Below are 13,396 nucleotides of genomic sequence, written 5' to 3' on the forward strand. Positions count from 1 at the left end.
GCTTATTGGATAAAAATAATTTAAAAATACCAGTAGATTATTTTTCTAAGGATATGTGTCAAGTGAATAACATATATTACCTTGTATGTCAATGTAAACTCATGAACAGTTTCCAATTTTATATTTATAGATTGGGAATATTTTGAATATTTTGAATTGGCTTTATAAAGCGGGTTAAGTGAGATTGGAGTTCCAGATTGAAATTAACTAATATAATGAGACAATATTTTGGTATCTTCCAGATGTGTTGAAATAAATGGCTATAATCCTTTAGCCAACATTAATTGACACATGAAGGTTGCCACATTGAAGAAGAATGACTAGAGCAAGGTCTAAACTAGTTGAGTAATTCTGTAACCCCCTATAAATTACTTTCTAGACTACTCCAAATTGAATTATTTTTCTTCCAGACTATTGAATTACTGTCCCTCATCCTGTAAAAATAAAGCATCCATGCTCATTATCTATCTTTTAAAGTGCCTCTTTGAGACAGTAATTTATGCACAGGAATGTATATGAGGTTTCAAGGCAAAAAATATGGGTTGATCAGTGTGGTTCTTTGATTAGTAATGAATTTGCAAACTCCCCAGGTTGTACAAGTAATAATTATGGATATTGAGAGTTATTGTTCAGCAATATCTGGAAGGACAGAAGGTCTTCATACCTTGGTCATAAGCACTAGGTAAGATCCAGCTAGATTCCGTATTTTGATTTATAATTGTAGGTGACTAGGTACCATTGATCTTAAATTTAAAGAAATTATACGAGCATTATAAGCAGTTCTAAAGACATAAGCAACCTACATCAAAGAGCTTAGCCCTCTTTCATGAATCGCACAGCAGAGGAAAATATATTCCAATGCTGAAAAGATCCAGGAAAGAAGGGAATAATAATACTTATAATACTTTATAATGCTTTGGTAAGGCCACACTTGGAATACTGCATCCAGTTTTGTTCGCCATAATGTAAAAAATATGTTGAGACTCTAGAAAGAGTGCAGAGAAGAGCAACAAAGATGATTAGGGGACTGGAGGCTAAAACATATGAAGAACGGTTGCTAGAACTGGGTATGACTACGCTAATCTGATGAAAAGCAGGACTAGGGGTGACATGATAGCAGTGTTCCAATATTTCAGGGGCTGCCACAAAGAAGAGGGAGTGAAGCTATTCTCCAAAGCACCTGAGGACAGGACAAGAAGCAATGGATGGAAACTAATCAAGGAGAGAAGCAACTTAGAACTAAGGAGAAATTTCATGTAATTAGAACAATTAATCAGTGGAACAACTTGCCTCCAGTTGTAAATGCTCCAACATTGGAAGTTTTTAAGAACAGATTGGATAACCATTTGTCTGAAGTGATGTAGGGTTTCCTGCCTAAGCAGGTGGTTGGATCTATTCTATTCTATTCTATTCTATTCTATTCTATTCTATTCTATTCTATTCTATTCTATTCTATTCTATTCTATTCTATTCTATTCTATTTCTCTCCACAGTTTGTCCATCTATCACAGCAGCTAAGCCTTGTCATTAAGACGTACTTGATATGTCATGAATTAAAATAATCATAAAAAGTGATTAGATTTTTTTTATAGTTCTCCTCTGAATATATGGCTGTGTAGCATCTTCCATGATTCTACTAGCTTTGAATTAAGATTACTTTGCCTTTCTACTAAAGTGGCATGTTAGTTATATTCACAATATAAGAATGAAAAAAGCCCTGTTTTTGTGTCATCATATTGGTGGAATATCAAATTTACGATATCTTTGGTTTCAGCTGTTAACAGAAATGAAAGGATTGGGGTTAGATAATTTCATTATTACACATTTATGTAATTTGTAATATCCATGTCTATGTCACACTTCTACAAATAGAAGGTCCTGCAGAAAAGTTACTAAAATGGGTATGTCTTTTGAGGGTTGTTTAAATCCCAGATTGCAAAGTGGTTGGTATGAAAAAGCTGGTATGTGAATTGAAACAGATTTGTTACCTGCCGCATGGAAAACAGGATGTTAACTAGGTTTCAAGACCAATTTGGTCACTAATGTTGCTTGACAGATAGATTGCCTGAAAATTTTAGATTATGAAATACTTGCTAAAGGGAAGTTATGAAAAATGATTCAGAAGCTTTTTGAAGATGTGAGACATATTGACAAATCTGTAATGGGTATAGCAGGCAAAAGATTTACTGCATGTCATATAAAAGAAGAAAGCCTTGATAGGAAGAGAAGGACAACAGAAGATATAGAATTGTCTGGTTATGATGTAACTACTTGCATGTTATTCACCATGATTTTGCTGAAGGATTTTCATATATATACTGTATATTCAGACAAACAATGACAAGTTTAATGAAGCTGATTAATATAATTAAAACTTTGGGGAAAATGTAAGAAAAATGGGGAGAAAGGAGGCATAAAATGAATTAACATACATGTAAGAAGTAGAGGACACAAAACATGTACTCAGATGATACACTGAATGATTAGTGATGCATTGTATGTAATTAAATATTGTGACTGGATGCTTTTTCTGGTCTTTCCTTCCACAACATATTTATTGCTGAATAAGCACAACAGCTGGAATAAGATTTGCTTTTCAATGATTCTGGTGAAGAAGCATAGCAGAATTTCAGTAACACTAGAAAGAAATGAAATAATTGCACTTATATTGATTGTAGTGTTATACATGGAGTAGGTCCCATTGGATTCAATGAGAGTTATTTTTGAATAGAGACAGCATGGTGAGATCACACCAATAAACTGTGACATATACTTTCTTACAGTTACAATTCAATGGTTTCCTTAAAAGGGGCAGAAAGGAATGTTAAAATATTTTTGTTTTTATTTTGTTTATACATTTTACATATTTCTTCAATCTAAAAAACCTCTTAAGTTGTGTACATAAGAACCACAATAATATCACCAAAGCAAAATCATAACAGGATAAAACCAATTATCTCTAATTATCACAATCATTAAAACATTAAAGTATTGAACTGTGTTGAAAAATCGTAATTAATTAGTCTCTAAATGCCTTCCACAACAGTTTTAACTAATTTTCAGATAGAAATTAACATTGGAAAATATATTTGCCTCACCGAGAAGGCTGTTCCAAAGGAGGTGAGTAGAACATCCTATTTCATATATTTTCTATTGCACTTTGTGGGCTTTGAGAATTCTCATTAGACATTCTCTATTCACTTTGACTGAATGGGAAGAATTTAATTGGGAAAGGTGTTCTGGTAGATACCCAGGCCCTGAGCCATATTATTGCCATAATATTATATAGCAATAATGGCAATAATGAAAGTACCCTGTACAGTAAACACAAAACTGTTGGACTTCGTACCAGTAGAAGTTTCTGGGTGGACTGCAGGGCAGTCCTTGTAAATTGATCAGGTGAGAGATGAGTTACCATCTTTAGCACCTCTTCTAGGTAAAATCATAACATGCTCCAGTCAGGCTGGGCAATGCCCTTCTGCCCAGAGCCCACCAGGGGCTGCCAAATTGCAACATGTTCTCTAATTCACTTTCTCTAATTTAAGGTTCAAGATTTGTAAACCAACTACATGGATCTTAGTGAGGATTAGTACTCCTTCCTCATCTAATTGGGTTTCCATATTGCACACCAGTTCAGCTTCTTGTCCACAGTTTTGTGGTGGATGGGGCTAGATTTATTGAAAATATATTTGGATGCTGGACTTAAGAGTTTATGTTTTCAAATTCTCTATCCTTGGAATGGCTATCGCTTTCTGTCCATCACTAATATTATCTTACCTTCTATCTTTGTCCCCTTAACAAATTGCAAATCATTTCCCCTTTCCCTGGAAATGAAACACCAATTATGCAAAGCAAATTCCACTTCACACTTCCACAGGTCAGCTATTCTTAATTGCAAACCTCCAATCCATTTCTGTCTAACTTCCTCAATAGCTTGTTCAGATTCCTGTTTCCATGCATGGGACCTGCAAGAAACATCAGCCCCAAACATCTTTGTTTCTTATTTCTGTCTGGAACAATGTCATTCTATGTTCTCCCAACAAGCTATGGCCTCTTTAGATCTTGCCTGCCTTCTCAGCTACAGCTCTTTGTTCTGCCAACTCTCTACCCCGAGCTCAGCTTTCTTCACCAATTGTCTTTTTAGTTCTTTCGACATTACAATGGTTCACTTTACTAGACACACCAATAAATGTAGCTCCACTTAGGAAAATAATATTACCTACTTGCTACACTTCTAGAATAGAACATAGAATGTAGAATAATAGGGCTGGATGGGATCTCGGACATCTTCTAATTCAAGCCCTTTCTCAACAAAGTTGGTAACAAGATGCCAACAATGTTTATTGTGTATTCACTATCCAGTAAACAAAAGAACAGCAAAATGTGAATGAGCTTATAGTTCTATCCATGCAATCAGTAAAAGGCATGCTGTATGTGGTTAGGGACAGGCATATTCTGTGAACAGCCTGTACTTTCATTTCTTCAGGGTCTCTAACCTCTTTTCTATAAATCTGTGCTTGGGGGTTGGGAGGAATTTGGGTCCTTTTTGTCATGTATGCAAGTACTTCTTATCTTCTGTTTTTCCTCCCAAAGGCAAAATTGTACTGTTGTAATTGAGAGCAGAGGTCTATGCGAACATTACTGTACAAAGGAAAGGGTTAGGGCAGCTTTGAATTTTTAAAAATCTCTTACAAACATCCCTGTTAAAACTCTTTGTAACCCAGTTGGAAAGGTTTTTTTTTAAAAACACACACACACACACACACACACACACCCCAGTAATTTAAAGTTTTATGGAGGAAAAATGTCCCTTGCATTTCATCTGTGGTGGCATTTCATATTGGTTTTGCAATTGAGTTCAAAAGATCAGATTCAGTTTCTTTGCAGCAGGGGAATATACTTTTGTGACCTTCTTTTTTTGAAAAAAAATGTGTTAGGGTGAAGACGCCCTCTAGTGGAGAGAAAAAGGCATTTCTGTATCAATGTAACATGTGATCTGTGTCCAATTGCCCTATAAAACTTACTTGCTTGTATTCAAAATTAATATTTGTTAAATATGTAACAGTTTTCTAAGAGCAAAAAAATCTTGATCCAATCAAAATAATTCAGATATATAATATGAACTACATTAAGAATATTTTGTAGTGTTTAATCTATAAATAGGAAATCAAGATAGAATTTCAGAGTTATTCTCTGGTTTCTATTTTCTAGAATTACATAGTTTCTACTAAAGGGCCTAGAGCAGGGGTGAAATGCTCCCAGATTGGACCGGATCGCCTGATCTGGTAGCGATTTTTCCCTGTGGTTCGGTGATCTGGTAGCAATCACCGCCCGGCTGTCATTACTTTCTGGTTTTAACCAGGAAGTAATGTTTTTTTTAACCTTCTGTGCATGCGGGGGGCGCGTGCACTTCCGAACTGGTAAGGAAGGTAAGTAGATTTCACCCCTGGCCTAAAGTGTAGCTATATATATATTCTATGTAAGGTAGGAAGTGCATTCTGCTCCAATTACCATCATATTACTGGATTCATACTGTATCTATACTATAAAAATATTTTTTTTGATGTTTGCTGATTTTTTAAAACAAAACATTCCATTTACTTTTCTTCCCAAGATTTCTCTTGCTCTTCAGAATTTCACTGAAGTCAGTAGGATGATGATCATGAAAAGTATACATTATTCCGCTCTGCAATGCATATCCATAGTCCCAAATTCCACTCATAGATTGGGATTTCAGGTGGCTTTTTAAAAAGTTAAAAGGGCTGCTATTTATTTTTTTTTTTCAGATAAAATGTTAGTGGTAGAGAATGATAAGTAAAAACATTTTATATCTGTTGTCCTATATCAACAACAGGACAGTCTAATAAGTATTGAATTAATTATACAAAAAGTTTTTATCTCAGTTCTGTGTTAAGAGGAGAAGAATACAGAATAAAAAGAAATCTAATATATTCTCCTTCTCTTTCTCTTCCATCCTTGTCATATCCATATTGGTACCCGGAGAATCTACTTTCATTGTAGGAGCTACTAATTTCTCCCCCAACTTCTTTAGGGAGCATCCTAATACTAAAGAAACTGCTTTGAGGAGTAGCATTTGTAGGATTGTGCGTCTATGTTTATGTGTAATTGGGAGAGTGGAATGGATTGGGGATTCCTATGTATATCTGTGTACAATTGCACTGGGGGTCATTTGAATTCAGCCCATGTTTACTGAAGAAAAATAAATCATACCACTATATTTATTGGTATTGTAGTGGTTTCACCTTTTAGTTACAAAATATCTTGCATGAATGGTATGTGTGGAAAATGAAAGTTCTACTCACTTAAATATACACAGTGACCCAGAGCTGAAATGTAATATCCAGTAAGTGCAATGACAGGCACAATTCATCTGGGATGACAGCTGCTCAAATAGAGCTAGCAAGGAAATCCTGAACTAAACTGATAAAGGTATAATTGTACTACTATAAGGGCTAGTCAGTGTTGTTCTCATATATGAGGAGAAAATATTAGATCAGTGTTGATAGGAATAAAAACTTACCCTATGAATGGGTAATAGGCTGAGCAATTATTATCTTCACTGTGTTACTCTAAATTATATTTATCTCACAAACCATAACTGAGTTTACATGACATATACGTAGTAATGTTTTGTGTGATATGTAAACATAAGCCAATATGTGGTGGAAAATAAAGAGTTTCTAGTATTAAAAAAAATAATGTGACCTACTTCAGACATCATGCTAGCGAAGCTTCCTTAGCTATGATTTCTTGAATAAATCATAATTGGCTGGGTTCACACAATGCTTGCCACAAATCCTGTATCATTAATTATAGTGCCTACCTTCAGAAAGCATGTTAACCCATAGGCAGGCAAACCGCATTGTGGCACATTCAGTCTGTGAATGTGCAATCAGCATAGTTTATTGAACAACTGTGCACACTGTATGCTAACTGAATTTTGGTCAAACACATTAGTAACACTTTCTGAACTGTGAAATAGCTTTCTTGCTTGTTCTGTTGACCATTGACCTATTGTGCAATGGTACAATCATAACTGTACATTCATGGTTCCCTGCCCTTATCTGCCTCAAGGATGAGAAAACTTGACTATGAAGCTTTATGTACATTTAAACATTCTCCATTGAATTATATGTTGGTGTGAGAGCTTATTTCAAGATAAAGTGATGTCACTATAATTTCTACATATTTCACATTATGCCAACTACAATGGAAGAATGATTTCTGCAAAAATATTATTGCACTGGAAACTGAATTGTCTCTGATTTTCTAATAAAGCTTCTGAAGTTCTTCTTTAAGAGATAAATGTATTTTTGGCTATTTAACATATAAAATAGACAAGAAGATCTATTTAAGGTCCAAATCTTTTAATGTCCATTCAGAAGTATTTTAAAGCATTTTTATAAATAGCAATTTCATCTCATTTATGAGAGGAACTCTCATTTTCTGACAAAGATGTTTGTAGCATATATTCTTTTTTTAAATTTCTGTTGTGCCTTAGGTTACCATGGTCTTTACTGTGAGGAGGAATATAATGAGTGTCTTTCAGCTCCTTGTCAGAATGGAGCTACCTGCCGAGACCTTGTCAATAGCTATGACTGTGTATGTCTTCCTGAGTATGAAGGTGAGCAATACTATATTTTAAAAGAAATCAATTTATAGATTGCTGTAAATGCATAATTTAAAGTTCACCATTCACCAGATAAATCTTTTTATGGACATTTCAGACTCTAGTGCTAAACAGATTTGGATGTAACAGCATTTTCCCCTTAGACTATTATACTACGTGGCTTAAATTAACAACGGTTAATTGACAATTGCCTTGACTCTGGAACACAATTAATGAAATTTTCTGATTAGGACAAAGATTGGTCTCTGACCTAAAAAGAAAACTATTTGAAATGGAGAGTAGCAATTGAATGGGCAAATAGAAGCAATTTGTCATTCAGAGAGGTGTATTGTGGTTTTTAAAAATGAGTAGATAAATGCGTATACATCTAATTGAGCAGTTTGTGTGCATATGTTATGTTTGCCACAAAAAATAAAGGATAAAACAAAGAATTTTGAATGCCGATCAAAAAGAGCAAGGAAATACCTCTTGTAGAATTGCTGGTTGTGATTCCAGAGATAGCAAATTAAATTGGTCACTTGTGGACTGTTGAAACCAGAAACCTGCACTCTCTTTTTGAAAATGTAGACCACTACTATTCCCCCTCCTGTCCTTGAAAGCTTTCAGTATATACTAGCTGGACCTAAAAGTCAAAGGAATCACTCACTTCAGGTTTACCCTTCAATATCATCTTCAAGAGAGTATGCTAAATGTTAAATATAATGTCACTGGAGCATGATCAGAAATAACATCACAAATAGAATCACAAAAAGATAGAAAACTGATGGCAGAAAAAGACCTAGTGGTCCACCAAATCCACCCTTTTTTTTTTGTTTCCTTTTAAATGTATTTATGTATTTATTGTTTTTAATTATTTTTTATTTTATTTTTTAATTCTATAACATAATATCCTAGTGAACAAGAAACCAAACCATAACCTAGGACAAACTTTATGATCATAAAGTTATGATTGTAAAGTTCATTATGAACAGTATATTCTCTATCAGTCAGATGTTGATACACCATATTTATACATTCTGATGCTTTTCTCCTTCGCCATCCTCTGAATAAGTTATGCAATGAAGAACACTTAGAAACTGCAACTGGTCCAGAATATGACAGCATGGACAATTATAGGCATGTCACAGTATACTCATGTAACATCTCTACTCCATGAGCTGCACTGGATGTTGGAATTTGCTTTTAATATTATATGCTGCTCAGAGTTGTCATGGAGTTGGAAAGCCTTGCCAATTTTATAACTAAATAATTATTTCTTGTATTATTCTCAGGAAGACACTGTGAATTATATAAAGATCCTTGTGTAAACATCAGCTGTCAGAATGGTGGGACATGTGACAGCGAAGGGCTAAATGCTACCTGTATCTGTGCACCTGGATTTACAGGTACTTTTTTTTGAAAATTGCACAATATGCAGAGATATTTATAAAAATGCATAAGTAAAGTAAATGTAAAATGTATTAACTTGCACCTGCACTATTTATGATTCCAAGAAATTAGTGGACAGTTTAGATAACAGTACCTTATTCTGAACTAAAAGAAACATAGCAATAATAATATTTGTGATATTTTGATTCATATAATTAAAAAGTGTATGAAAGTGAGAAGATCATAAAGGGAATTCAATTAAGGTTGCCATTTACAACTGTATCTTTCTTTTTATTTGTGCCAACTGATTCTTTAATCTCTTTCTGATTGATTGGCTGCTTCACAACAACCTTTTCACAATTCTTTGTTGATTCAGATTTGGGTAGGTTATTTTTGTATATGGGGCAAGAACAATACTTTGGCACATTTTTCAAAGTACAGGTAGTCCTTGACTTACAATAATTTGTTTAGTGACTGTTCAAAGTTACAGTGTCACTGAAGAAAGTGACTTACAACTAATCCTCACACTTATACTGCTGTATTCTTCATGGTCACATGATCAAATGTTGGGAGCTTGGCAACCAGTATGTCTTTACAATGGTTGCACTATTCTGGATCTTTTGATCACATTTGTAATCTTCCCAGATGGTTTCCAACAAGCAAAATTGTTTCAGTCAAGCTTTTTTCTAGATGTTTGATTGCTTTGCTATGCAGATTTTTGGCTGTATTGTCATTGTTATTGTTTTAATCTGCTGTGCAACCCTGGGAATATCTTGGGCTGTCGTCCTAGAAGCAAATAATATGAAGTAAAAGTGATAGCTGACAAAAAGAAGGATACAGGTGGATTGCTTCTAACAAGGAATGTGTTACTTTTTTAGTCACAGATATAAATACAGAAATAGATATACAAATCAAAATGATATAGAAAAATCATCATGTATACCATTTTACTTCTACAGTTGCAATAGAAAACTGTTTTTCTTACCTGTTTTTAAGGTGAAGAATGTGACATCAACATAAATGACTGCGAGAGTAACCCTTGTCACCATGGAGGACTGTGCATAGACCAACCTAATGGATATAGTTGCCATTGTCCCCGTGGATGGGTTGGTGCAAACTGTGAAATACGTGAGTATAATTTATTATTACTCATAGTACATTGAACCATAGAAGTATTGTTTTTATGTAACATATTTATTTTAGTATTTAATCAAATAGAGTTAACAGGAGTTTGTAATGTCATCATAAGACACTCTGCACAGTATGTCTTCCATAATACTATAACTGCTGTAGTTCTTTACAGACTTCATGTCTGAATGTAGTTGAAATTCCTGAAGACTTGGAAAAGGATTTCCTACAAAATTATAGTCCCAGACATTAATGCAGTTTTTAAAAAATAATAGTAAGTAGCAAGTACTTCCAAGAAAGCATGCATGGATCATGACAATGGTGGAATACTCTGTTTAACCAATTTATGTTAAGCTTCCAGGAACCACTGCTAGAAGTATCCTGGGAATGCATATTTTATTGTCTGCCCAGCTTTTTAATAGCTGTGATTGCCTTTATATTCCATGCATATGGAAAAAATGTAAAGTGATACCTTTTTACAGTTGCCCTGATTTTACATATTGTTTTTTAATTTTATTTACTTCATAGGATATTATAAATGGGAGATGTAGTGCTAGTATATAAACTATAGATAGTTTTCAAGTACCATGTTTCCCCAAAAATAAGACCCTGTCTTATATTTTTTTGAACCCTGAAATAAGCGCCTAGCCTTATTGCCATGAGCTCAAAAGCCCCATTGGGCTTATTGTCAGGGGATGTCTTATTTTGGGGAAAACAGGGTAATTTCAACTTAAACAAGGTCATTAATTAACCAAATAAAGCAAAATTGTCCTGTAAATTGCATAGACATTTTGATATAGGTTGAAAAGCACCCACTCCTACTGAGGTTTAAAAATACCACATAACTTTCATGAGATGACATTAAACTAAAATAAGAAAAACTTTTCCAATTTTTTGCTTTTGATTTATATAAAGAATCTAGTACATATGTAATTTTCATCACACAATTATGGCAACATCTTCCCGTATCTATATACTGCTAAAATTGGGTAAAATTGGATATGGGGCATGGGTGCTGGCATTCTGCAAATTAACCCATTTGAGTTGTCTTGGTTCATTAACTGTTGCTCTCAGAAATCATTCCTCCTCTTTCTTGGCTGACCTGTGGAATTATCTGCCAGTATGCTGAGGGGAAAGAGAATAAAGGGAGCCATAGATTGCAAAGAAAAATGCATCCCTCTTCCTTATCACAGCTTGTCCCCAAGGACCTCTCCCTCCAGTGATGAAAAGGGCTCACCTACCAACTGTCAGCTCCTCCAGCCAGACCTACCTCAGCAGCAGGCATCTAAGTCTTTCATATCTCCTTTACAACAATGCCTTCTAACATTTTGGAGTGATGTCTAGTTTTCAAGAAAAGGAGAACATAAAAGTTAATATCAATTAAGAGAGATAAGAATTGTGTTGCTGGCTAGGGATTCTATAATGAATACCTGCAGGTTCAGATCATGAATAGAAATAGCTCATCTTTTCCCATTTTATCCTACTGATAAATAGAGCAAATGATTTAAGTCCTAGAGCTATAGTACCTCATCCTCAATCCATGTTTACTGCAGGGGAGTGGTATGAAATGCTTGAGGAAACAACTCTCTTGATCATAAAATTCATTCTTCCAAGTTGCTATATTCTAAGAAATGACATGCAATAGTTGTTCATCTCTGCATCCTCAGTTCTGTGACTTTTCACTGCATTATTTATTTTTGAGTAGGTTTGAACCAAAGAATAAACCAACATTCTACATACTGTTTTCCTAACTCACCTAGATTTAACAAGTAAAAGGTCATTAATTCATCCATAATATAATTAGGATGGGAAGGCTAAAAAATATTTGTAGCTGTGTAAAATTTATATTAGGTTTTGTTAGCATCTGGGGTATAGTTAAGTTTTTTTTTTTTTTCATTTCTAATGTGTGTTTTGTTATGAGTCTGGAAACTATCCAAGGGTGAATGACAATTTATTTCAGTGATAGACAATAGGCTGACTGACAGCTGGCTTTAATATCCTGAGACATAAAATAATCCTTGAAAAATGCATTCTATGCAGTGCTTCAGTATTAAGTATTGTAATGACAATATTATGCAAGTTGTAAGAAAGAGATAGATTGCTGGGACCATATGCCTTTATTGCCTACTGAAGCTGATCTTCTATGATAGCAAAAAGTTCAAAACCTTAGTTTAATCCAATATTTTAAAAACTTCACAGGCTTAATATAGATTACAAATAACAATGAGATGTAGCCGAAAAGGGAACATTACTTTATTTGAGTTATTCTTCCATCTCGAGGGGTCCTTGGTGCTCTCTGAGCTTGCTTGTTTTCAAGCAGACGTTTCATTATCAGACGTTTAATTATTCTAACTAGGTAACATCATCAGTGCTAGTCCTTTTCCACCTTACCAGATACATTCCTGGCCGATGAGAAAGAACAAGAAATGCAAATAAGAGTTTTAATTGGAAAATAGTCTGAATGGATACCAAATCCAGTAATTGTCTTGGGCCACAGGTCACTTTCAGACTTGTGTGGACAAACCATACATGAGAATAGAATGGAATGGAATGGAATGGAATGGAATGGAATGGAATGGAACGGAACGGAATGGAATGGAACAGAACAACAGAACAGAATTCTTTTTTGGTCAAGTGTGAAGGAGAAGAAGTGGTCTAGAAGCTGTTTTAGTGATAATCAAATTATGGTGTGAGAAATCGTCCACTTAATCTACTTCTTCATTTAGGAATAACCTAAATGTAAATGTAACCAAAGTTGGTGTTTCATTAGCAGAGGAGGATGAGACAAAAGAACATGCAGTTTGTAATACAAGTAGTCCTTGACTTTAGCAATCATTCAAAGTTATATTGGCACTGAAAATATGACTTACAACCAGTTCTCTTATGGCTGTTGCAGCATCATCATGGACATATGTTCAAAATTCAGGCACTTGGCAACCGGCATGTATTTACAATGGTTGTAAGCATCCCCGGATCACGAGATGTCCATTTGTGACCTTCTCAGCCAGTTTTCAACTAGTAAAGTCAATGGGGGAAGCTGGGTTTGCTTAATACTGTGATTCACTTAACAACTGCAATGAATTGCTTAACAACTGTGGCAAAAAAGGTCATAAAATTGGGTGGGATTCACTTAACAATCACCTTGCTTAGCAATTCTGATCCCAATTGTGGTCATAAGTCAAGGAGTACCTCTAGGTCTTGCTAGCTTTGTAGACCTTTATGTAGATTAGAATGCCTTCAAAAGAATGA

General features: G+C 34.7%; 1 protein-coding gene across 1 annotated transcript in view; it reads left to right on the forward strand.

The window, feature by feature from the left end:
- The window catches only part of DNER (delta/notch like EGF repeat containing), a 108,790-nt gene that overhangs the window by 92,680 nt on the left and 2,714 nt on the right, over positions 1–13,396 (forward strand). Inside the window, exons 9-11 of the mRNA XM_070945609.1 lie at positions 7,523–7,645; positions 8,923–9,036; positions 10,016–10,147. Coding sequence (XP_070801710.1) covers positions 7,523–7,645; positions 8,923–9,036; positions 10,016–10,147 — 369 coding nt within the window. The remainder of the gene's footprint in view (positions 1–7,522; positions 7,646–8,922; positions 9,037–10,015; positions 10,148–13,396) is intronic.

This window comes from Pituophis catenifer, unplaced genomic scaffold, assembly GCF_029215685.1.
Source record: "Pituophis catenifer annectens isolate HBS135680 unplaced genomic scaffold, rPitCat1.0.hap2 SCAF_6, whole genome shotgun sequence".
Taxonomy (NCBI): Eukaryota; Metazoa; Chordata; class Lepidosauria; order Squamata; family Colubridae; genus Pituophis; species Pituophis catenifer.